The sequence below is a fragment of the Bubalus kerabau genome, chromosome 23 (genome assembly GCF_029407905.1).
Source record: "Bubalus kerabau isolate K-KA32 ecotype Philippines breed swamp buffalo chromosome 23, PCC_UOA_SB_1v2, whole genome shotgun sequence".
Lineage (NCBI taxonomy): Eukaryota > Metazoa > Chordata > Mammalia > Artiodactyla > Bovidae > Bubalus > Bubalus kerabau.
The window spans coordinates 23,532,475-23,559,282 of record NC_073646.1 but is presented as its reverse complement, the minus strand read 5'-3'; the positions used below and the strand labels follow the sequence as shown (position 1 = coordinate 23,559,282).

At 43.5% G+C, this 26,808-nt stretch overlaps 1 protein-coding gene across 2 annotated transcripts in view; it reads right to left on the bottom strand.

Annotated features, from left to right (window-relative positions):
• Nucleotides 1-26,808, bottom strand: part of SLC5A11 (solute carrier family 5 member 11) — a 73,776-nt gene that overhangs the window by 2,105 nt on the left and 44,863 nt on the right. Inside the window, exons 7-15 of one of the 2 annotated variants that reach the window (XM_055561410.1) lie at nt 24,149-24,253; nt 22,515-22,620; nt 21,369-21,449; nt 15,753-15,958; nt 11,385-11,520; nt 4,309-4,416; nt 3,866-4,016; nt 1,239-1,407; nt 661-876 (exon numbers count right to left, since the gene is read on the bottom strand). In XM_055561410.1, the coding sequence (XP_055417385.1) occupies nt 661-876; nt 1,239-1,407; nt 3,866-4,016; nt 4,309-4,416; nt 11,385-11,520; nt 15,753-15,958; nt 21,369-21,449; nt 22,515-22,620; nt 24,149-24,253 (1,278 nt within the window). The remainder of the gene's footprint in view (nt 1-660; nt 877-1,238; nt 1,408-3,865; nt 4,017-4,308; nt 4,417-11,384; nt 11,521-15,752; nt 15,959-21,368; nt 21,450-22,514; nt 22,621-24,148; nt 24,254-26,808) is intronic. The other variant, XM_055561411.1, reaches the window with a different exon arrangement.

The following is a 26,808-nucleotide window of genomic DNA, read 5'->3' as shown; positions in this document are numbered from 1 at the left end:
GTGGGGATCTCACCCTCCCTCATTCTAATAAGAGCTTAACCCCAGCCCAGGGGTATGTGGGACCCAGCGACCAGCATTCAGCTCATCCATTTCTCTGGCCACAGCAACTGGGTTGGTTCATGGGTGACCATGTGTTTTGGGCTGATTCCATCAATGGGCATGAGCAGCTTCACTGGAAATGCTAGGACTAAATGCTTATGCTTTTGCTTAATGACACTAAGAGAGGATATATCCTAGAAGCTGCTGACCCCATTAGGGGCTGGAGAATAGGAATAGAGGCGAGAAGGGACTTCCCTGGTGGTCCAGTGGTTAAAAGTCCACCTTCCAATGCAGGAGACACAGGTCAGGTAACTAAGATCCTGCATGCAATGGAGCAACTAAGCCCTCACACCACAACTACTGAACCTGTGCACCCTGGAGCCCACAAGCCACAACTGGAGAAGACCATGTGCCATAACACAGACCCAGTGCAGCCAAAATAAATAATAAAATTTTTTTTAAAAAAAGAAGAGGTGACCAATGGATTCAGATGGTCTTTTCTGGAATCAAGTTCCTCCAAAGACCGAACCCTAGACTTCACAGCTTTTTGAAAATCAGTCCTGGTTTTCTGTTGCTAGCAGTGAAGGGTCTCAATGGCTATAGGGTCAAACCCCAAAGTACCATTTCCTTGGAGGGCGGCTCTGTGAACCAGCTCACGGCACACACAGTGATCAGGGTGACTGAGGACAGGATCATAGAGAAGTAGAGGTAGTGGACATCCTTTACCACGGCTGGGCGCTCATCCAGCTGGTCACAGCGAGGCTGCACGTAAATGAAGTCCAGGATCAGCCGAACCAAGCCTAGGAGGAGGCCTAAGACGAGACCGAAGAAGGCACCCTGCAAAGCAGAGCAAAGCAAAGCTATCTTAGTCACATGCCTCCGGAAAGCTCAGCAAGCCCTCTCCAGAATGACAGTCACTGCGCGGGTCAGTGATTCAAAAAGTGTGGGAGCTACTTATCTGCTTATCTTTTACATACAATTGATCCACTACATATAATTCCCTGTTAATTCAGCTTCCCTTTTGAAAGATAAGATGCATCAAAATAGAAGCTTCATTGCTTGTTTTCAAAAAGCCAGGTAACATCCTCCCTGGATCTTTCTCCCCAGATCTCATCACCACCCCCCCAACAATGACACCTGATATCCACTTGTCCCCTCTCCAAGTCCCTCCTCTCCCATCCAATGGACTGAAGGGCTACCTTTTCATTGGCCCGCTTCCAGAAACATCCCATGATGAAGACCACAGCCACAGGTGGCTGTAGGTAGGAGCTGATGGACTGGATGTAGATGAAGAGCTGGCCGCCCTGGCTGGCCTGGACCACGGGGATCCAGAGGATGGAGACCAACACCAGAAGCAACACAAACACCCTGGTTGGATGAGAGACACACACCCCCACATTAGTTTTGTCCTCCCTGGATACTTCTCTTTTTTTATAGCTTTCTGGAGGTAGAATTTATATACCATAAGATTCACCCATTATGAGTATGCAATCAAGTAATTTTGGTAAATTTATAGTCATGTAACCAACATCACAATCAAGTTTTTGAATATACATCACTCCAAAAACATCCCCTCATGCCCATTTACAGTCTATTCTTGTTTCCAACCTAAAGAAGCACTTCTATCTGCTTCTATCTCTGTGAAAGAAAATGGAATTGTTAGTCCCTCAGTCATGTCTGACTCTTTGTGATCCTATGGACTATACCCACCAGGCTCCTCTGTCCCTGGGATTTCCCAGGCAAGAATGCTGAAATGGGTTGCCATGCCCTCATCCAGGGGATCTTCCTGACCCAGGAATCAAACCCAGGTCTCCTGCATTTCAGGCAGATTCTTTTCCATGAGTCACCAGGAAAGCCCCACAGGGGCTTCTGTGTCTATAGGTTTGCTTTTCTGGACATGTCACATAAATGGCACACAATATATACAATACATGGTCTTTTGCAGCTGGCTTCTTTCATTTAGCATGTTTTGAAGTTCATCAGATATCATGTATCAGTATTTCATTCCTTTTTATTGTTGAAAACATTCCGTTGAGTGGATATGCCATTGTGTAACTATTGTTGAAAACATTCCATTGAGTGAATATGCCGTTGTGTAACATTATTTATCCTTCACCCATAAGTGGACATTTAGATCGCTTCTACTTTCTGGCTCTTGTTAAAACTGCTGCTATGAACACTTGTATACATGTCTTTGTGCAGACATATGGTTTTATTTCTAGGAATGCAGTTGCTAGGTCATATGGTAAATTTTTATTTAACTTTTTAAGAAAATGCCAAACTGTTTTGAACAGTTGAACCATTATATATTAACACCTGCAATTCACAAGAATTCCAACTTCTCTGCCTCCCTATGTGCTGTTCAATTATAGCCATACTAGTGGGTGTACAGTGGTCTCTTGAAGTCATTTTCTATCTTCGTGAGAATTAGATTACACAAAATTAGATTAGAAAATAGATTACAATCTCATTTTGAAGATTGTTCTAGATTACAAGGTCTTTGTCAAATATTTGGCTTGCAAATAGTTTCTCCCAATCTGTGGCTCATCTTCTCATTTGCTTTCTTTCCTTTTTTATTTTCTTGGCCACCCTGCACAGCATGTGGGATCTTAGTTCCCTGATCAGAGATGGAACCTGAGCCCCTTGCACTGGAGGCTCGGAGTCTTAACCACTGGACCACCCAAGTCCCCTTGCAGTTTCTTTTGAATTGAAAAAGTTTTGGGTTTTGATGAGATCTAATTTAGCTCTCTTTCTTTTTTTTAACAGAATATGTTTTTGATGTCATAGTTAGTGGCTCAGTCATGTTCCACTCTTTGTGACCCCATGGACTGTAGCCCACCAGGGCCCTCTGTCCATGGAATTCTCCAGGCAAGAATACTGGAGCAGGTTGCCATTTCCTTCTCCAGGGGATCTTTCCAACCCAGGGATCGAACCCTGGTCTCCTGCATTGCTGGCGGATTCTTCACCATCTGAGCCACCAGAGAAGCCTTTTGTTGTCATACGTTTCCCTCAACCATGGCTGAGACAGCCCTAGGAATGCACCTTCTTGAGAAGCAGAGCCCCGAGATGCTTGTTAGCATACCTTTTGCATAAAATGTGCATGCCACTCACTTCACTCATTTTCATTCCCTGCATTACGCTTCAGGAGTTGGCATTAGACTTGGTAGAGAAACCTTCCCCCAAACCTCCAGAACACCCTCCTTGCTTTTACCTGGCTATCTCCTATTGACCCCTCAAATCCCAACCCAAGTTAGAGACTTTCCTCTGAAGCCCTAGTTCTGGCTCATCTGTCATAATACTCATTGTGGTTAAAATCACCTGTTTACTTATGCTTTTCTTATTCTAACTCCAAGAAAGCAAAATGAGTCTTTTCTTTTCACTGTTATGTGCCCAGCACCTGGCAGATAGGAAGTGCTCTTGAATGAATGAATGCCTTACTCATCCACAGGGTCCTGGTGTCCTTCAGCTTGGCCATCAGAGCGGGGCTGAGCCAACCAGGAGAAGTCACTGTTTGGACTTTCCCTTTGAATGGCTCAGCTTTTTCCTCCCTGGGTTATCCTGACTTTTCAGACTCTTGCCCGGCCCCATCCAATAAGACTGTGAAAAGTGAAAGAAAGTGAAGTCGCTCAGTCATGTCCGACTCTTTGCGACCCCATGGACTGTAGCCTACTAGGCTCCTCCATCCATGGGATCTTCCAGGCAGGAGTAACTGGAGTGGGTTGCCATTGCCTTCTCCAGGGGATCTTCCCGACCCAGGAATCGAACCCAGGTCTCCCACATTGCAGGCAGACGCTTTACCGTCTGAGCCACCAGAGTAAGATCGTACCTGCCCACAATCATAAGCTCCTTCTCAGATGCCCGAGGCCGGAGATGGTTCCAGAGGTCCATGGTGAAGATGGTGCTGGCACTGTTAAAGATGGAGGTGAGGGAAGACGTCAGCGCCGCCACCATTACGGCCATCATGAGCCCACGGAGCCCTGGGGGCAGAAGGGAGCTCTATGGGCCTTGGGCTTTTTTCTGCCTTCACTGTTGACCCCATCGCCCAGGTCTGCGGCCAACCAGTCCTGACAGGTTCAATGCTGACAAGGCAGAACTCAGGGCTGGGAGCCGAGAGGAAGGACACAGAGGTGGGTGGGGTACAGCCCCCTGCGTAGCCAGCGCCTGAGCTTCAGCTGGGGGCCCTCGCATCTTGTCCCCCACCTTGGATGGGAGCCCAGCCAGGGTCCTCCTTTCTCGGGGGGACTCAGCTGAAGGGTGATGGATCATTACCTGTAGGCAGGAGTTCCAGCACAAGTTTGGGATACGCGATATCAGAGCAGCCGGCGGGGTTGCTACAGACCTTCCGGCAGATTTCTGGGTCTGCACAAGCCACTTCGTCTGTGGAGGAAACAAGCCCAGAGATGGCTAGATGGACCCTCAGAGCCCCAGGCCCGGCCAAAACACAGCCCGGCGCCGGTCAGCACCAGGAGACAGGGCTACTGCATAGAAGTGTAGAGCTCAATGAAATAAAAAGGACCCTGGACTTGATTAAGTGGTCAAGAATCTGCCTGCCAATGCAAGAGACACGGGATCGATCCCTAGCTCAGGAAGATCCCCTGGAGGAGGAAATGGCAACCCACTCCAGTATTTTTGACTGGGAAACCCCATGAACAGAGGAGCCTGGCGGGCTACAGTCCATTGGGTCGCAATAAGTCGGACATGATTTAGCCACTTAAACAACAGACTTGATAAACCATGGCCTTCTCACTTAACCATCCTGGACCTCAGCTGCTGTATCTGTGAAACTGGGACAGTAACGGAACTTTACTTCCTAAGATTACAGTGAGGACTGAGAAGGTACACGTTAACACACTTAGCACAGAGTCGGAGGCATGGGAAGTGCTGAGTTCATTTCAACTACTTTTATTGTAACCTCAATAAAGCTGACACCGCACGACCAGTCTCGGCACAGTGTCTACATCAGCTTCCTTAACTCCCTAAAAAGGACACAAGCAATTCACCTCTTTACCTAAGTTTATTGGACGTGCAAAGGAGAACGCCATCATTTGACACATGGCAAATATTTTTAAAATTCCTCTTTTCCCCATCTCCTTCCCAATAGCACATATAGTTCAACAGCTGTTCCTCATTTTAGACTCATAAAAACTCGACCCACTTGGAAGTTTTCTCACCTCCTCTTTCTCCATTTCTGTATCAATTCTTTTCTCTCCCAAGCAGCATCCTGATTTTCTAATGTAAATCCATCCAGAATTCCTGGCACCTCTAGTTCTTCATCTCTACCTGTTACCGTGATGAACACATCCAAAGCATACAAGCATAGACCTCTTGTTTACAAGATAGAAAGAGATAAAAAAAATTATACTAATGTGTGGTACTGATAGGGACAGAGTAAAGGGACAAAGTAGACGATTAAATAGTTAATCCCACTAGGGGACTGTATGCAAAAATATATATATAGGGGAGCCTTGTAAGTTAATGATTACTCAAGGGAGCAGGTTTGCTCAACCACAAAACCAAGAAGGCTGGCTTAGCAACAAACCCATGCAACAGAAGCATGGGACCTGCCCCCAAACAATAAAACGATGGTGACACGGGACCCACAGCCTGCCCAGTGAGCTCAGTAAGTTACTGATTCCTAAGACATGCTCTCTGCACACATGAAAAACAATAATCTGTGAACCTAGCTTGACCCTGTAGGGATGAGAAAAGTCCCCTGCGCAACCTGGAGAAGGAGCTGATGTTGGAAGCCTACTGAAGAAAGACAAAGAAGTTCCTCTCCCACCCCCTACTTTTCCTTTGATTATGAAACTGTAGCCCAGTAAGCTCTCGGGGCATGGCACCCCCTTGCCCACCTGCTTGTAAGACTTACAACTGTTCTATTCTAAGAAATCACTTCTCATCCATCACTTTGCTTCTCACAGAATTCTTTCTGTGCTGAGACATAAAGGACTCTAGTACCAGGAGCTCTTTGGAGCCCCCCTGAAAGGCCACTAAACAATTTCAGTGCAGACTATCTGCTCAATACACGTTTGTTGGGATGAGGCTCGCTATCTCATTATTAGTGTTACCTTCAGAGAGGGGAAGGGACCTGATTATAATCACCCAGCAAGGTCATGATGGAGACAAGTCTCGCAACTCCCAATCCAAAGTTTCAGAGAAGGCCCAGAGTGTAGGTAGTTTCACTGGTCTGGCACGTGTTTGAATGAGAGCTTTCTTGTTACTTTCTGTCTTCCTCAGCTCCTCATATCTGAGCTGAGCTGTGCTCCTCACCACCGTCTCCGTGCCAAAACATCACCACTCACCCCTGCTGGACCACTTATAAATCCTCATATCTCTTTTGCCAGCTGGATCTATTAATAGGGGTCACTCCCATAAACAACTCCCAGACCCTCCCTCTGTCTTTCTTCCTCATTCTGATGGGTGGCACTGCCTTCCAGCCCACGTCCGATGGCAAGTGACAACTACCCGCAAGACTCAGTTTAGGGGTGGGCTTGGATTCCATCACTGCCCACGCCCATCTCCTCCCAGGTTCTGATGCAATACCAATTTCATGATGAACGTGTAGTTGAAGCCTCAAATTCACAAGTGGCCTCGAATACAGGTGCTTGACAGGGTTACAGCAGGCAGGTAGCTAGGTATGAGCAGGGAAATGGGAGCAGGGGCCAGGTGGCAGGAAATCTTGTAAACATCTTGTAAATGTCTTGTAAACAGTGAGGCAGATGAAGGAAAGCAGGAAACTCCATACTGACCAGAAAACTACATATTTTAGGTGATAGGGTTCAGGTAACAAAGAAAGCTGGGGAAAGGCAGGAATCTCCTGCCTCCAAAGGCAACCTTTTGCTTAGTATGTTCTTATTACAATAAAATTGGCCTTACAGATAAGCACCCACCATGCACTGATGCCATGACACTTCTGATTTAACCTGAATAGGGGCAAAAACCCCTCCTCCCCTTTGGAAAATGGAACTGGGGTTAAAATCAGGGAATACAACTCCAAACTCCTCCTTCCTCAGGGAATAGTCTACCCCTTCATTTGTATGAAGCCCCTCAACACCAATGATAAAGAATCCCAGGGCGGCGGTTCCTCACCTGTCTGCCCACTGTCCCCTTTGCTTAAATAAACTCTCACTTTATCTTCCTAACCTCTCTGAGTTGTCTCTGAAATCTTTCGGGACAAAGAACCTTAAATTCACTGGCAGCAATGTTATCTCCAGATGAGGTTAAATGCCTGGTCTTTATAATTTTATCTGGGTTAAAACTATTAGTTTAATAAATGTGAACATTTAAAGTACATCACGACTTTAAAACCTAGTACTGTTGATTCTTTTCTTTAATTAAAATTTTTTATTGAAGTATGGTTGTATAATACAGAAGCTTATAATGTTTCAGGTGTACAGCAAAGTGATTCAGTTATATATATATATATATATATATACACACACACATATGTTATTTTTGAGATTCTTTCCTTTATTGATTATTAGAAAATATTGACTATAGTTCCCTGTAGGTCCTTGGTGTTTATCTATAGTAGTGTGTATCTATTAATCCCAAATCCCTAATTTATCCCTCCCTGCCCTCTAATATTTTTTATTGTTCTTTTTGCCACACTGCACAGCTTGCAAGGTTTTCGTTGCCCGACCAGGGATAGAACCTGGGTCCCCTGCAGTGGAAGTACAGAGTCCTAATCATGGGGTTGCCAGGGAGATCCCAATTCTTCGTTTTCTTTTTTAAGGTAGTATAAGACCTAAGAAATGGAAATCACCCCAGACCGCTTCATCCATTAGGAAGCCCAAGAACTAACTGGTCTTTGTAAAATTTCTCCACTCACAGCTATGTCTTCTCAAAGCCGGGACCCTTCCCTCCACTTACATCCATGAGTGATAAACGGTGCTGTGGCCACAATTAATAATACTGATAACAGGGGATTTCCCTGGTGGTCCAGTGGCTAAGACTCCATGCTCACAAAATAAGGGGTCCAGGTTCAATCCCTGGTTGCTGAACTAGATCCCACAGCCCACAGCTAAGAGCTGGCATGTTGCAACAAAGATCGAAGATGCCATAATTAAGACCCAGCGCAGCCAAATAAATAAATAAATATATTTTAAAATAATAATAATAACAATTGCTATGGAACAAAAGTAGATGCCTCCAGAACTCTGATTCAGTTTAGACAAAATTCATATTGCAGACCATAAATGATATTTGACAGGAAGTATTGAGAAGGAACAATCTTTTTGAGAAAAATGCTTTTGAGAGGTCAAAGTTCTTGGCTTGTTTATGGTTTGTCTGAGGAAGCTTTGGAGAAGGTTAGAAAATAGTTACATTCCTGTGGCCAGAAGGCTGTAGGGAGCCTCCCAGGTGGGGCAAAGATCTTGTTTACATTCACATGTTGTGAGTTCAAACTCTTAGTGTCCAAAAACTCCTGTCTTTAAGGGACACCAAGAAGGAGCAAGACTCCCTCTGAAATAATTCATTTAACAACCAAGTTTTTGTTTAACCCTCTAGGAATGCAAGCTTCAACCATGAAACATGTGACACAAAGTTTATAATGCATGTTTAGGGAAGAAAATTATGTTTGTTCATTCGGGCTGAAAAATATGCTCGTCACAAGGAAACTATTTGGCTCAGCTTAAGTTATAAATGAAATCGACAGCCTTGCAATCGTTAACCCACCATTCACTAATATCTGCTCACGTGTCTTGGGTGAATTAATCAACCGTTTCATACGTTGAGTGGATTCCCTTGTCAGATCCTATGATGATGCTTGAAATAAAGGATGACTCTAGCAGAGTCCAGTCCAAACACAGCACCAAAACTCCTTCTTCCAAAATGCAAGCATTCATAGAAGTTGTACTGTGATGCAGATGCTGCAAATTAACACTCTACACATAAACCTTCTCATGTAATTTTCATAACTCTGTGAAAACATTGCTATTATACCAATTTTTTAAATATTTATTTATTTGGCTGTCCCGGGTCTTAACTGTGGCCTGTAGCACCTTCATTGTGCCATGGGGTTGTGGTGCATGGACTCTAATTGTGGTAGGGGGGCTCAGTTGCTCCATGGCATGTGGGATCTTAGTTCCCCGACCAGGGATCGAACCCGCATTGCAAGGCAGATTCTTAACCACTGCACCACCAGGGAAGTCCCTATTACACCTATTTTAAAGACAAGCAAATTGAGACCCACAGAGGCTAAACAACATCCCCAAATCATAAAGCTAGGATCATGGCTAGGACTCAAACCCTTAGTTTATTCCAAAGCTTAGGTGGAGATGATTGGCTTTGTAAACAGGTACATTTCTAGACTCTTGGGTTTCATTGTTTTGAGGGTCATTTTGCTTCTTTCTTGGTTTCTACCAGTGTTCCTTAATGAGTGGGTATTGTTTTTCGGATGGACTAAGTGGAAGAGGATGTTGTCCAGGCTCATGAGAGCCCAGGATCAGAGCATCCTTTGAGGCAGTGCTGGACCCATCTGAAGATTCAGTAGGGAGCTGCTGGAGCTGAGATGGAGAGAAGAGTGGAAATGGGTAGGAACAGTGGCTTGGCCCGGCCCCTGGCCCTTTAGACCAGGGATTCTCCACCTTCTGTTGGGCCCCATCCCCAAAGACCTGGATTCAATAGGTCTTGGATGGGGTCTGAAAAGTTTGCCTTTCTAGCAGGTTCCAAGGCAACTCTGATGCTGCTGGACTGGGGACCACACTTTGAGAAGCTCTGATCAAGATCTTCAAATCTACCATGCCCACCTCACCATCTCCACCCTGCCTCACTCTCTCAAATTCATTTCTCACTTATTGCTGGTACCATAGGCTAGAGTGTTTTGATATCTATTTTCTTTTACTCTTTCATGAGGACCAGACTCATCTGAGATGTTACAACTCCCTAGGGTCATGGAATGTGGCATTATGTTTCATTTAATAATCATCACTGATTGGCTGACTGCTATGAGTGAGGATCAGGGTCTTGTTATTGATCTTCCAGATATAGATCCAAAGCTTAAGATGTGATTTCCTGAGAGAGACAGTAGCCTGATTAAGAGTCAGGTTTTGGAAGCAGATGCACCTGTCTGCAGGTACAGGTATAGAGATCACCAGTTCCTGACATCACAATGACTCCCAATAACATTTTCCACTCCTAGGCCTGTTTAATCCCCATGCTGAAAACTTCATTCCTCTACCAAGTTTTTTTATAGATAAGGAAAATACTTTAGAGGTTTGATACACTAGTTTTGTTAAGAAAAGTACCCCACCAAGGGTTCTATGCTTCCCTTGTGGCATATTAAAAAGCAGAGATATTACTTTGCCAACAGAGGTCCAACCAGTCAGAGCTATGGTTTTCCCAGTAGTCACATATGGATGTGAGAGTTGGACTATAAAGAAAGCTGAGGGCCAAAGAATTGATGCTTTTGAACTGCGGTGTTGGAGAAGACTCTTGAGAGTCCCTTGGACAGCAAGGAGATCGAACCAGTCAATCCTAAAGGAAATCAGTTCTGAATATTCATTAGAAGGATTGATGCTGAAGCTGAAATTCCAATACTTTGGCCACCTGATGGGAAGAAACGACTCATTGGAAAAGACCCTGATGCTGGGAAAGATTGAAGACAGGAGGAGAAGATTGAAGGCACAACAGAGGATGAGATGGCTGGATGGCATCACCGACTCAATGGACATGAGTTTGAGCAAGCTCCGGGAGTTCGTGATGGACAGGGAGGCCTGGCGTGCTGCAGTCCATGGGGTCGCAAAGAGTCAGACACAACTGAGCGACTGAACTGAACTGAACTGAAGGGTTCCATTGGGCTGAAGTTGCCAAACCACTGAAGTGTGAGGGGTGCCCTCATGTGAGATTTCAGGGAGCTGGCATCTGGAACAAGATTTAGCCTAGTTTGTGGTTTTAAAATAGATATGTATAGTTGAGGGACTTCCCTAGTGGTCCAGTGGCTATGACTCCACACTCCCAATGCAGGGACCTGGGTTCAATCCCTGGTAAGGGATCTAGATCCCACATGCCACAACCAAGTGTTCACGTGCCTCAACAAAGATCAAAGCTCTCAAGTGCTTGCAACTAAGGCCTGGTGCAGTCAACTAAATAACTAAAATATATAGTTGAGGCAAAGCCCTGGATAGGTCTCCACTCTGTTAGGCCTGGGACATCTATAGGACATGCCCATTGAACCAATATTGGGAAACAGCACAGAGTCAGTAGATACTGGAATGGAGATGCCTCAGTGGAATCACAAGGAAGGGACACCAGTCTCACTCTCATGGGGCAGTCGGTAATATGTTTAGAACACTCTACTGGGTCTGAGACTCACAGAAAATCTCTCCTCCCAGCTGTCTTCTTACCTGGAAAGAGGACACGGCTGACCATACCCGGGAACACCATGATGAAAAGGGGTAGCACCTTCAGATATGCAGCCATCAGAGAGCCCCCTTTGGCGTGGGACAGGTTCTTGGCAGCCAGAGTCCGCTGAACAATCACCTGGAAAACAGTGGGGTGGTTGGAAGTTGAGATGACTTTCTCTTAAAGCAAATTAGATGTGCGTGGCTTCTTGGTAGGCATATAGACTCAGGAGCCTAGTGGATCTGGCTTCTCCAAAGAAGCATCTCTTTTATTTTCAATCCCTGTGGCCCAGTGGTCCAGCCGCAGGAGCTACACCAAGGCAGAGAAAGCAAGAACTGGAAGGAGGATAGAAGAGAAAGAGAGGTTCTGAGATATTTCCACCAACAGGATTGGTGTATCTGGGCTTATAGTTACTGCATACTGGTACACCTAGGTCTTAGCCTGACCCCCTTCTCTCTGATGGGAGGCATAAGGTAGGTCTTATCAAGATTTATCCCTTTAGAACAGATTGGTAGTTGCCAGAGACAAAGGGTGGGGGTGGGAAAAATGGGTGAAGGGGGTCAAAAAGCACAAATTTTAGTTATAAAAGAAGTCCTAGGGATGTAATGTACTGCATGGTGACTATAGTTAATACTGGGTCGCCTATCTTTAAGTTGCTAAGAGATGTTCTTAAAAGTTCTCATTACACTAAAAAAGGTCTCATCATAAGAGAAATAGTGTAACTATGTATGGTGATGAAAAATAACTACATTTATTTTGGTGATGATTTTGCAATATACCCAAATTTTGAATAGCAAAAAAAGATTTATCCATTCAAAGGGAATGACATGCTATCGAGTGTTTTTTGAGTGGAAAGATGGGTCCCTGCTCCAGCCTTCAGATTGCATCTACATGAGCTCAGAATTTTCTCTACTATTTCCTGAGGTTTGGGGTCTTGAAGCCTCTGGAGAAGTTGCAGAGACCTTGGTGAATTGTTGTTTAGTCGCTAAGTCATGTCTGACTCTTTGTGATCCTATGGACTGTAGCTCACCAGGCTCCTCTGTCCATGAGATTTCCCAGACAAGAACACTGGAGTGGATTGCCATTCTTTTCTTTAGGGGAGCTTTCCAACCCAGGGATCAAACCCATGTCTCCTGCATGGGCAGGCGGATTCTTTACCACTGGACCTCAATGAGAAACAATGAAGTCCGCAGGTAAGAAATAAAGACCATGGAGAAGGATACCAGAGTAAGTTCCAGGAGTTTCTGAAGGCTAGTACACCTTCCTGCAGTTCGTAATCCATGAGGTAATAAATTCCCCACCCTTTTCCTAAGCTGGTTTAAATTTGATGTGGTTTTTTTTTTTCCTGTGACTTGCAAACAAGTGTTCCCTCAACTGCGTAGATTATTATTATTTGTTTGGATGCTGTCAATGAATGAGTCTAAAACATGGAATCAGCTTATTTGAGGAGAGGTAGGGGAACAGTGAGGCTCCCTCTATCCCAAGCTGGGGACTTAGCTGTCTTTGTCTAGAAGCTGATTTAACTGTTACCTGTCGTTTCTCATAACTCCAAACATACACCCATTGGGCTTTCTAGAATACTTAAGAATGTGGTAGTTACATGTAACAATATAGCATCTATAGGATACTTTTTTTTAATGGCTTCATTAAGATGCCGAAGGGGCATCCCCAGTAGCTCAGTGATAAGAATCCGCCTGCAATGTAGGAGGCACAGGAGACTCAGGTTCGATCCCTGGATTGGGAAGATCCCCTGGAGAAGGAAATGGCAACCCACTCCAGTATTCTTACCTGGAGAATTCCATGGACAGAGGAGCCTGGTGGGCTATGGTCCCTGGGGTCACAAAGAGTTGGACACGACAGAGCAAGTGAACACAGTTGCTCAAAAGTGCCAAATTAGGCATTTGAGCTTCAATCCTTGTCAGTCCATCTGGAAGCAGATAGGAGGGTTTATAGCTTTGGAAAACCTAGCCCTTGTGATGGCAGGTTCAAAGCTGTGACTGAAAGAATGTTGGTTTTTATTCCCATGAAGTGGAGCCTCCAGAGGGGAATTTAAGAGGCAGCTGAGTAAGTTTTAAGAGAGTTGTGCTGCTCAAAACCCCACAAGCCCTGTGAAGAGTGTGTGGCTCTGTATGACAACCCCCAGACCCAAGTAATGGAGCAGAGCTCATAGAAATGTTATGAACATGAATGAGCTAATACATAGGAAATGCTTCAATCAATTACTGGTAAATGGCACAGTTATCAATAAATGTTTAAGTGTCATTATGGATTGTGATTTGCCCTTCTGTCTCTGCACAGAAAGATCTAAAACACGCTCTCAATCAGTGCACCATGCATGCCACTTTGCCTTTCTTCTGCTCTAAAGTGAGCTACACACAGAGCTGACCAAACATGTGCTTCTCCTAGGGCAGCACCAGCGCAAGGAACTAACACATAACACAGCCTTTGGGGGCCACAGAATCCAGCTCAGCAGCAACAAGACCAAGAGCTGTGGGATCCAAAGAAGGCTTGATTTTCTGGGCCCTCTAGCCCTCCCTGGCATCCGGAAGATGATCGAGTCATCCTGGATTAAGTCCCCAGGCTCTTGAACAATACGAGGTGGGTCGAAGGTGGGCTTCAAGGGATGTACACTGAAATCCCAGCTAGTAAGGGGGTGAGGCATCTCAAGGAAATATTCGTATTGATTAATAAATATAAGCTGGTGACCTGTGTCAAGAGCAGTAGCATAAAACCATAGCAAAAATGTAAATGATTTTAACAGTTTATTAAATGCCCCTGCAACAGAAAGGACTATAAGCAAATTCCCAGTGCTTCTCTCTTTTACAATTATCAGTAATCCCACTAATGAGAAAACAGAGGCTGAAGATATTAAACAAAGTTATGCCACCTGAACTTGAGTCCAAGCCTGTTAAGGTTTAGAAAGCCCAGGCTCTTAGCCTGCATCTGAACTGTCTCCTGCCCAGTTCAGATGGGCTGACTATTGGCTGAACTCTCCAGCCAATATTTGCTAAGGAAAAGATCAGGGGAGGGGGTCAAGAGGGGAGAGTGATTTTCTAAAGGGGCAACATTGTACCCATCTCTGGCTTGGGTTTTAGCTCTTCACTCAGAGGCGTTCTCACCCATGGGGTGACCGAGGTTCACTCTCTGCAGTGCCTCCTGCACCAATTCAGTGGCCCAGCTCCATGATCATTATTTTGGTTAAAGTCTCATCAGCTCTGAATATGAAATACAGCTTCCAAAATGGCACACAGATTGCTGATCTTTAATGTAATGGAAAAACCGATTTCAACAGATGACATATTCACGGGCTTGAAATCTGAGAAAGTATAAACCGGTGTGCAGTGAAATGGCTCCCGTCCTTCCTGGCACACCTACCCCGGGAAGTAATCGCCCTCAGTTTTAGGTAATCCATCTGGAGTTTCCTTCAGCACATTCACCTCTGCGCCTGTGCTCTTTCAGTCGCTCAGTTGTGTCTGGCTCTTTGCAACCCTATGGACTGCAGCCCACCAGGCTCCTCTGTCCATGGAATTCTCCAGGCATGAATACTAGTGGGGCTGCCATCTCCTCCTCCAGGGGATCTTCCCAACCCAGGGATCGAACCAGCGTCTCTTATGTCTCCTGCGTTGGCAGGTGGGTTCTTTACCACTAGCACCACCTGGGAAGCTCTTCAGCAAATACAAGCAAATGCAAATACGGATTCTATCCCCACCCCACCTTTCAACACAAAAGGCTTATTTTACCCACAGCAGTGTCTTTTGCTTTCTAATTTCTTTTTTTTACACCAGTTATATATTTGCTTTAAGGGATTGGCTTTGGTGGGTCCCTCTGCCCCAAACTCTCTTCCTTGACAATCACCAGAACCCACGTGCTCTCCTCCTTTGCCCAAAGGTCACTTCTCAACCATGATTCTCCTGACCATCGTATTTTAAAATGTCATTCTCACACTCTCAACTTCCTTTTTTTTTTTTTTTAATGCCAGTTATCACCTTGTAATGTTCCATTTATTTATTTACTGCCGTCTACTTCTGTCAGAAGAAAGTGAGTTCTACAAGGACCGAGTGTCCTTGTTTACCTGTGACTTCCAAGCAGCTGGTACAGTATTTGTGGAGCAAATAATACCAATGTCAGCTAAAACCTCCATTTAAAATATATCATCGCTTTTGCTTACTGGGTCTTTCCAGACATTCAGCAGGATGTATCAAGTTTTCCCTTTGCAAAAAGCAGCAGCTTCAGATTTGCCATATGAGCAAGAATAACCAGATAAGGTGTAGAGCAGTAGAGAAATAAGAGAACAGATAGGGGAAGGACAAAAACCCAGCTTCTAGACAACCCAAGGAAGCATTCCAGGGGCTCAGCCTGCTGCCCTGTACCTGATCCGTGCACCAATACCAGAGAGACGGGATGGACATTCCAAATAGGATCCCGGGCCACGGGAGATCAGATGTCACTGGGTCTCGGAAAATATGGAAGGCATCTTCCCGGGGGAACCCGCAGCTGCTGTTCCTGCTCCGGTTGCTAGCCATGGCCAAGAAATATTTCTCCTCCAAGCCTTTCAACCCACCAACTGCAGCGAAACCTAGAATTGAGAGGAAGCCCAAATTTGCCAGGAACTCAGATTGATCCACAGCAGCTCATGAGGGGATGGTTGGAGATTGGTGAAATCCTACTTAGAACCACAGCAAAGTTAATTGACTTAGAGCTTCTTAGCCTCCTATTTTAAAAAAACATTTTTTAATGCCTTTGATAGTGACTATGGATTGCTTCTTAGAATAATATTTCTAAATATATAATACAAAATTGTCGCTTAGTCGCTAAGTTGTGTCTGACTCTTGCGACTCCGTGGACTATAGTCCGCCAGGCACCTCTGTCTATGGGATTTCCCAGACGAGAATGTTGGAGTAGGTTGCCATTTCCTCTTAATACAAAATACATCAATTATAAAGGAAGCCAAATACATCGAAGGCACTCATCAAACCATAAGAACTAAGACATAGTAATTTATTTATTTGCACCATTAAATACAAAGACTCCACAGTGGGTCAAATAACAATCTAGTTTTAAAGTAACCATGGACACAGACAGTGTTTCAACACATCAGCAGCAATTATAAAAACATTTGGATAAAAACATCAGGGTTATATTTTGGTTTCAAAGTCACAGATATTGCTAATATCCCTGTGGGGAGCTGCCTATGCTAATAACTGAAAGATGCTAAATGTCACTGATAGATTTGTGAAAACAGATGGATTTCTTTCCCATCCAAGGTTCACAAAACCTGTACCTTCTGTCCATGAACCCCAAGTTAATAAACTCTGCCTTAAGGAAATATACATTCACCTCTAAACTTCTTCTCAGCTATCCCAATTTATGGTATTTCAAGAGTGGTCCAAGTAACCTATGGCCTTGAGAAAGTCATTTCTCCATCTGAGATTCAGTTTTTCATCTGCGAGTGGGAATAATAAAGTGCCAACCTCACAGCACTGAAGCAAGGACTAAGTGAGATTCTGCATATAAAATGCACAGCATCTGGCACAAACATGAGTTGTCTGTAAAAAATAATAAAGCACTGTAGTTTGCAGATAATTTGCTTCGTTATATTAATCGAAAGGATTCAAGGTTATCCCCCAAATAACATTGCTCTCACTGGATTATGTTCTGGAAGATTGTGTTTGTCTTTTTTGTTTCATTTCTTTTCTTGGGTATTTTTTGTCTGTTTGTTTCTTGGTATGGAAGAGAAGGGGTTGGTGTTACCATTTGGCTAAGAATGATATGTAACCTGCAGCCTGGCTTATTTTTGTGGAAGAGTGTGGTAAACAGTGGCTACTGGAGGGAAAATATTTTTGATGATAAATTTTTGTATGCTTTTTTCCCTGAAAAATTATTTTGTGGTAGTAGGAGGGAAGTATAATTATTTGTGGTCCAGTTATCAGTAATTGGACCTTGAATATATACCATTCAAGTCAAGAGAAAGCTAGACAGACTATATTAATATTAGACAAATTAGACTCCAGAACAAAGAATACAGCCAAGGATAGACAGGAATACCACATAATGATAAGGAGGTCAGTTCACCAAGAGCTCATAACAATCCTAAGAAGAGAAAGAAGTCAACAATTATAGTTGGAGACCTCAATACCCCCTTTTTAGTGGTTGATGGAAAACTAAGACAAAAATATTTATACAGATAAAGAAGATTTATACACTATCAACCAAGTTGACCCAATTGAGATTTATAAAGCACTACACCCAACAATAGCAGAATACATATTCTTCTCAAGTACTCTTGGAAGGCTCATCAAAATAGGCAATGTTTCTGGCCATAAAACAAACCTCAATAAATTAATAAGAAATAACATCATACAAAATATATTCTATTATTGTAATGGAATTAGACAAAAAAATAATAACAGAAATATATCAGAAAAATCTCTAATATTTAAAAATAAGTTGTCCCTGTTTGCTGATAATATATTATATATAAAAAATCCTAAAGATTCCACCAAAAACAGTTAAAACTAATAAATGAATGAATCTAGTAAAGCTGCAGAATACAAAATCAATATGCAATAATCAATTGTGTTTCTATATATTATTCAGGCTTAGACATAGTGGTGGCTTAGACAGTAAAGAATACGCCTGCGATGTGGGAGACCTGGGTTTGATCCCTGGGTTGGGAACATCCCCTGGAGAAGGGCATGGCCACCCACTCCAGTGTTCTTGCCTGGAAAATGCCCATGGAAGGGAGGAGCCTGGTGGGCTACAGTCCATGGGGTCGCAAAAAGCTGGACACAACTGAGCAACTAAACACATAAGCAGATACTATCGGAAAGAGATATTCAGAAAATAGTACCATACACATTACTACATATGAAATAAACAACATAGATTTACTGTATAGCACAGGGCACTATATTAAATAATTTATAATCTATAATGGAAAAGAATCTGAATATATATACACACATATATATATTTACACCTCAAACTAATACAATACTGTAAATTGACTATACTTCAATGAAAAGAAAGCAATATTGTTTCTAATTGCATCTAAAAGAATAAAATAGCAATCAGTTTAATCAAGGAGGTGAAAAGATCTGTACACTGAAAACAATAAATAAGAGTGATAAAAGAAATTGAAGAAGACCCAAATAAGTGGACAGATATTCCATGTTAAATGGACTGGAAGATCAAGATTGTTAAAATGTCCATACTACTCAATGTGATCCACAGATGCAATGAAATCCCTATCTAAATTTCAATGGCATTTTTCACAGAAATAGAAGAAAGAAAAGAAAAGAAAAAAAAAAAAAAACAATCCTAGCATTTACATGGAACCACAAAAGATCCTGAATAGCCAAAGCAACCTTGAGAAAGATCAAAGCTGGAAGCAAAACAGTATGATATTAGGAAAAAGCAGTCCTGTAGACCAATGGAACAGAATTCAGAGCACAAAAACAGGACCTTCCTGGTGACCCAGTGGTAAAGAATTCACCTGCCAATGCAGGAGACATGAGTTAGATTCCTGGTCTGGAAAGATTCCACATGCCACAGGGCAACTAAGCCCTTTCACTACAACTATTTAGGCTGTGCTCTAGAGCCCAGAAACCACAACTACTGAGCCCTCACACCACAACTGCTGAAGCCTGTGCACCCTAGGGCCTGTGCTCAGCAACAAGAGAAACCACTGCAATGAGAAGCCAGCATACCACAATTAGAAAGTAGCCCCCCTCACTGGAACTACAGAAAAGCCCACACAGCAATGAAGACCCAGCACAACCAATAAATAAATAAATAAATTTTTAAAGGCACAGAAATAAAACCATGATAAACAAGGGGATTCGAATTGACATACACAAATTACTATATATTAAATAGATCACTAAAAAGAACCTACTGCATAGCACAGGCAACTCTCCTAAATATTCTGTAATAATTTACATGGGAAACGAGTCTTAAAAAGAGTGGATATACATATATATTATATATATATATATGACTGATTGATTTTGCTATACAGCAGAAACTCACACAGCATAGTAAATCAACTATATTCCAATAAAGATTAATTCTAAAAAATAAAATAAGCTTTATGATTAAAAAAAAGGAAGAAAGAAAACCATGCAGATATTGTCAATCAATTTTCCACATTTAAAAACCTGCAGATACCTTAGGAGAAAGTCTGCTAGATATAGTAGAATGAGGAAGGTTGCCGAAGGTAGATCGGTAATCTCTCTCCTGACTGATCATAATGAATTAAGTAGTGGAACTTCCTCATTGAGACCCCATATTTAGGAAGAAAGATCAGGAAGTTGGCTAAATAGCAAACCATGTGAAGGTCTATCTTTTGGCTCTTTTGCCTCCAAAACCCGAGAGTGTTATGAGTCACTTATGTGGCCCTGTAAGGTTCAAAATGTTGTGATAGCAACCACATTCAACATTTATCTAGTGAGGCTGAACATGTGTTTTTATATATTTATTACTCATTTGTTTTCTTCTTTATATAAACCAGTGAAGTTTTTCTTCTTCATAAAGGTCCATAACATTTCCTGTTACAGTTTATAATAAGCAAGTCTTATTGCTGTTTTTGTGTGTGTGTGTGAAACTAATTTATTATTCCATGATTTTTAAAAAATTTTGTTTGAAAGGTAAAAGTAACACATGCACAACATTCTGCATAACTGTGCAGAAAGACACAAAGTTAAGGTAAAAATTCTTGCCTACACTCTTTGACTCCTGCTCCTAGGCTCTTCCCAATAAAGTTATTACCCACATTATCTCCCTACTCTTATCACCAGCCAGTGTGATAGGGAAGGAAGAGGGTGAGATCAGAGGTCAGTCTGACTGGGGCTTGAATCCTGGCTTTGAATTCTAGCTTTGTGACATTGGGCAGCTTTTCTGACAGCTGGTGCCCTAATTTTCTCATCCAACAAAGGGAACAACAGTAATACCAATACCATTGGGTTGCTGTGAGCATTAAATGATAGCACATCCGGATCACAAGGGTTTTAATACTTATTAATTTTTGAACTTTTAATTTTGAGATAATTATACAGAAGAGTTGTATAAGTAGCACAGAGAGTTTCCATACACCCTTCTCCTAGTATTACGGAAACTAAGAAATTAACATGGGTGCATTACTATTAATCACAATAGAAGCTGTTCCGATCGCACCGCTCATGTTCTTTTACTCTTCTGGAAGTTTAGTTCAGGATCCTACACTGTGTTTATTTGTTGTGTCCCTTTATTTTCCTCCTCTCTTTGTAGTTCCTCAGTCTGTCTTTATTTTTCATGCCCCTGATGCTTTTGAAGAATACTGATCATTGTAGTTTGTAAAATGTTCCTCAATTTGTCTGATGTTTATAAACGATGAAGTTGAGGGTGTATATTTCAGCAAGAATGGCACAGAGGTGGTTGTGTCCTCAGTGACCATATCAGGAGCTACATATGGGTACATCTGATTATTGTGTTATCAGTTACTATATCTTGATCATTTTGTACAGTGGTGCCATGCTTCTCCACTGTAAAGTGGATGTATGTCCCCTTGTAATTAACAAATATTTTGGATGTGATGCTTCGAGACCAAGCAAATACGCTATTTCTTCATAAACTTTCACTTGCTAACTTCAGCATTTATCGTTGGCTTTTGCCTGTAGCGGTTATTACTATGGTGTTCTAATGGTGTTATTCTATTTCCCTCACCCCACCTGCATTTATTAATTGGAATTTTCCTGTAAGGAAGAACGATTCCTTTACTTCCTTTTACTTTGTTATTTAGTTATTTATCCACACCAGTATAAGAAGTTCTATTAATTTTTCCTTAAGAAACAGTTAAATTTCCATGATCAGCACAGTTCTCTTCCAGCTAAAATAACAAATGCCTCAAGCAGGAATCCCCAGCTGGGTTTGAAACTGTGAAGAAAGCAGATGTCCCTTCTTGAGAGAGGTGCTGTCATCCACCCAAATGACCTTGGGACCCCACTTACTGTAGCCCATCAGGATGAGCGCTCCTATAAGCATGATCAGAGTCTGTAGAGCATCCGTGTAGATCACAGCTGCCAGGCCACCTAGAGGGAAGATGAGCACAGAGGTGACAGTCAGGTACTCTGATGGAGAGGAGTTATTCTGGGTGGTGGCAGAGGAAACTTTGAAATTCAGGACCTGATGGGACAGAGGTCTTAGTGTTGACTCTTTGCAAAGATGGCCACAACAGTATCCATTTCTCATGTGCCTGCCCATTTTGTCATGTAGCTTTGCTGCTCCTTTCATATTGAGGTGAAGTTGATTTCTCTTCCTCTTAAATTGGCTTGGCCAAATGGCTTGCTTTAACCAATAGATATGGTGGAGGGGGATATTATGGAGCTTCAAGCCTGGGCCTCAAGGGGCCCCTGCAGCCCCTGCTCTTGTTCTTGTGTTGTCCTAAGACTACTATACTTCTTTAAGAAGCCCAGTCCAGGACTTCCCTGGTGGCCCAGTGGATAAGAATCTGCCTGCCAGCGCAGAGAACATGGGTTCGATCCCTGGTCCAGGAAGATCCCACATGCTGCAGAGCAACTAAGCCCGTGTGCCACAGCTTACTGAAGCCCTCTCACCCTAGAGCCTTTTCTCCACAACGAGAGAAGCCACCACAATGAGAAGCCCACGCACCGAAACTGGAGAGTAACCACAACTAGAGAAAACCCCTGTGCAACAGCAAAGACCAAGCACAGTCAGATAAATAAATATTATAAAAAAGAAAAAGCAGATACATATCAAGGCCCCCTGATCCCCACCAGCCACTCTTCTGGGATGCAAGTCTTGGGGGAAAAGACGAGCCTCAGGCTCCAAAATTGCAGTGGTTTGTGATCCAGCTGTGCACTGTGCTTATGAATACACCTGCTCAGCATTTAGTAGGTTCTAAGGAAAAGTTCTTAAAGAAATAAATGGAAAATAGCTTTATGCAGGTATGGTAAACTTTGAAATCCTCCCTTCCATCAGACAATCTTTTTCCTTTGGACAATGGCCAAGAGAAATCATATCTTCCAGGGTAACAGATTAAGAGTTCATAAAGACAAGGTCTTAGCATACTGGAACAGATGGACCACAGCCCCTGCCCACCACCTCTCCCAGCAGCACCCCTTGTCCAGTCGTACCTGCAATGGTGTATAGAGCTGTGACAGCCAGCAACCCGACTATGGCCAAGTAGAGATTTACATGCAAAGACTGCTGAATGAAGATGGCGCCTGCATACATGTCCACCTGGAGAGAAGTTGATGGGTGTATGAAAGAATGGACATTTTAGCACAATTTCCCCAGGTTCAGGCCCTAGCCTTGATTCTGAGAAACACAGAAACATCATATGTTATCCTTTCTTCACCCATCTCTTCCCAGATCAAGGGTCTCAAATGGGAACCCTATGGGTGATTATGTTTGAGATCCCTTCACTAGGCTAATACAGGTTCCTCAGTGGTCTTCCTGCTTCTCTTCTTGATCTGCTTACACTTCATCCTCAACACTGCAGCCTTATCAAATACTGTCATGATCATCTCATCCTCTCCTCCTCATCAAAATTCTTCAGTGGCTCCCTACCTGCCCCAAGATTGTTGTTCAATTGCTAAGTTCTGTCCGACTCTTTGCAACCCCACGAACTGCAGCACACCAGGCTTCCCTGTTCTTCACTATCTTCTGGAGTTTACTCAAACTCATGTCCATTGAGTCAGTGATGCCATCAAACCATCTCATCCTCTGTTGCCCACTTCTCCTCCTGCCCTCAATCTTTCCCAACATCAAGGTCTTTTCCAATGAGTCAGCTCTTTGCATCAGGTGGCCAAAGTATTGATGCTTCAGCTTCAGCATCAGTCCTCCCAATGAGTATTCCTTGAGGATTGACTAGTTTGATCTCCTTCTGTCCAAGGGACTCTCAAGAGCCCCTCAGATAATGTCCAAATAAGTTAGAGCTCTATGCCAGGTGCTTCACAGTTTGTCTGCCACTTGATTTCATTTCCTTTACTCACTTCATGCTCCCAGTCCCCTAGGCATGCTGAAATACACCCTGTTTCCCTAACAAGTCAAACTTGCATGTTCTGTCCATCTATCTGGAATGCCAATTCCTCTTTCTCTATATTTTCTCAGCATCGTTCTCACATGTAACTTCCCTTGGGAAGGCTTCCCCACGTCTGTAGATTCCCACCAGGATGAGAGCAAGTGTTGTCCTTCTAAGTCTTTCTTTCACATCTGGAGCTGGCAGAGTCAGTTATTGTTGTTTGAATTGAATGGAATGCCTATACCCCGCCCTTAGACGCCTCACATCGGACAAGGTCTCCCCCAGTTCCAGACTGAAGAGAAGATGGCATCCTTGTGAGTCAGGCCGAGCCGCACCTCCTGGAGATTGCCAAGCATCTGCTCTTGGCCGCTTTCCAGGAGATCTGCCTATCCAAAAGTCAGGGTGGGGCAGGTTGAATGGCTGCCAGCACATATGACTCATAGCTGATAACTGCCTGATCCCAGGAGGAAAATGACAGACTCACCCTAGGGCTCTCAGAGTCCCATTCAGTGTCGGGTGCCATCCTGAGATGTTGCTGAAGAAGCTTTGGCAGAAGACAGGGGAGGAATCCTCTCCACCTTTTCCCCATACTTCCTCCGTCCCTGCTTGCCCTTTGCCCCCACCCCTCCCATCTTCCTAGAACCTCCCAGAAGCTTCCTCAATAAGAGAAGAACATGGATGGGCAGTGGAAGCCACAAGCAATGGGCTGTAATGAGCTTCTCACCCGCTGCGTCCCCGTCTTACCGAGATCTTGGTGAAGATGTAGATAAACAGGTAGAGCACAGCCAGGATGATGGGAATCCTGTTGCCACCAAAACGTTTCCGTAGGTACTCTGGCATCGTGGTGACCTGGGGACCAGAGCTGAGCTTTTGCCACCCAGCAGCCCTTCCTCCCCCTCCTCCCCAAACTCAGAAGCACAGATGGTCTTCTTGGGATTCTCAGTGGGAGACTTAAGAGGGAGGAGAAAATGGGGACCAAAGGGTGGGGTGAGGATGAATTAGGGTTCTGTGAAAAGCTATGTACTTAACTATCATATATGCCAAATGTATATCCTATCCCAATTTTTGCCATTTGTGTTATTAATGTTATTTTATAAAACTTATAAATGTTACTAAAAAACAATGTTTTTCTTTAAACCAACTCATGTTTTTTTTTTTTATATTTATTTATTTTTTAAATTGAAGGATAATTGCTTTATCATGTTTACATTTAAATAAACATCTAAAAAGAGAAGGAAATTGCAACCCACTCCAGTATTCTTTATTCTTGCCTAGACAATCCCATGGACAGAGGAGCCTGGTGGGCTACAGTCCATGGGGTCTCAAGGAATCCAGACACAACTGAACACACACACACACTCACATCTATAAATAACAATGCAAATCACTACTGTGAAATGGAAAAATCAATCCTAAACTTAAGGGAACCAGCAAAAATATACACATTGATAATAAAATAACTCATTTATGTTCTCTTCATTTCTGGTGCCTTCCTCTTGCATACCAAAAACCCTGGGCCTGGAACCTACTCTTTAAAAAAAAAAAAGTCATCAGAAAAGTGTTGGACAGATGTTAAAAGCACACTAACCCCAACATGAGACATTACCCTTGAGCTCATTGAAGACAATGGAGGAGGCAATAACTTCTCTAGATGATTCAGTGTCGTTGGTTCCATATCTAATGCATAAAATCATCTCAACAATCTCCATTTGTCCTTGCTCTAAACTTTGGGAAAATTGCTCTAAACTGTTAACCAGGTTACCAGGAACACAGAATCCTAAAAGCAAAATGTGCACATTCCAAAGACAGCAGAGAGACCAGGGCAGCACTGAGTGAGCGGCTCGCCCATGGTCCAGATGGGTGGTCCCAGGCTGGCTGTCCTTGCCATATGGGGCACCCCAGGGGCTGGGTCATGCTGATGAGAACCATTATTTGGGTGATACTTTTCTTGGGGGATGGCATGTCCTTTCCCAATCTCCTCACTGTACCCCCAGACTTGGGTTCAGAGGATGCTGTGTCTGGACAAAAGAACCTCAAACCAAAAACTTTTCTTCCATGAGAACCTAGATCTCGGATGGAGAAGGACAGAGTGCTGATTATATTCACAGAAATCTTTGCAGCTCCTCTTCCAGGCTGCTGCTGCTTGGATGTTTCCCAGTCTAATCCAGGGAGGAGACTAATGGGTACCCAAACATGAACTGACAGATGGCCAACCATCCATCCCACGGTCAGATGCGAAGGCAGAAGAAGCTCGGAGGGGAGACTGGGAGAAACTGGATGGCCAGACTTGATTTAAGAATGATAAACTGAGACTTCCCTGGTGCTCCAGTGGCTATGCAGTGGACCTGTGTTCGATCCCTGGTCTGGGAACTAGGTCCCACATTGCCGCAGTTAAGGGTTTGCATGCTGCAACTAAAGATCCTGCCTGCCACAATGAAGACCCAATGCAGCCAAATTAATAAATTTAAAAAAAAGAATGCCAAATTGTTAATAGTAAAACCTGGGTATTCAAGACTATAAGGGTGTACAGTGTAAAATTATTTCAACATTAATGTATGTTTGAAAATCTTTTCATAATAAAATACTGGCCAAAAAATTGAACTCTAGAAATAAATATGTATGTGCTCAGTTGCGTCCAATTCTTTGTGACCCCATCAACTGCACCCCCGCCAGGCTCCTCTGTCCACGGGGATTCTCCAGGCAAGAATACTCGAGAGGGTTGCCATGCCCTCCTCCAGGGGATCTTCCCAATACAAACCCAGGTCTCCCACATTGCAGGCAGATTCTTTACCAACTGAGCCACCAGGTAAGCCCATAGAAGTAAATAAATGAACACCTTGAAATTTTGAAAACTTGAAAAGTATCTCTTCCCTCCCCCATCCCTGAAAGGGCATTTAGGGGTTCTGACCCCGGTGAATGTCTTGTCTCAACCTTCTGATTTGTTGCAAGGCAAACAGGGGTTTTTCCTGAAGCACATGCCACTAAAGTCTGACACTATCAGGGAATAACACACAGAGGGATTCAGTCAAACCGTACTGAATGGACACACTCTTGGTGACGGTTTGTGGTTGTTCGTTAGTTGCTATGTCGTGTCCGACTCTTTTTCGACCCCATGGACTGTAGCCCACCAGACTCCTCTGTCCATAGGATTTCCCAAGCAAGAATACTGGAGTGGGTTGCCATCTCCTTCTCCAGGGGATCTTCCTGACTCCAGGATCAAACTGACATCTCCTGCTTGGCAGGCGGATTCTTTACTACTGAGCCACCTGGGAAGCCCTCTGGTGATGGTGTCAGAGCTAATTAGAGAGAGCGCATGAAAGCTTTGGCCCATTCAGATAGGTGGACTAAGGATGATGCTGCTCAAGCGGATTCACTCTCTGGTCTGTGAATGACAACCATCAGCT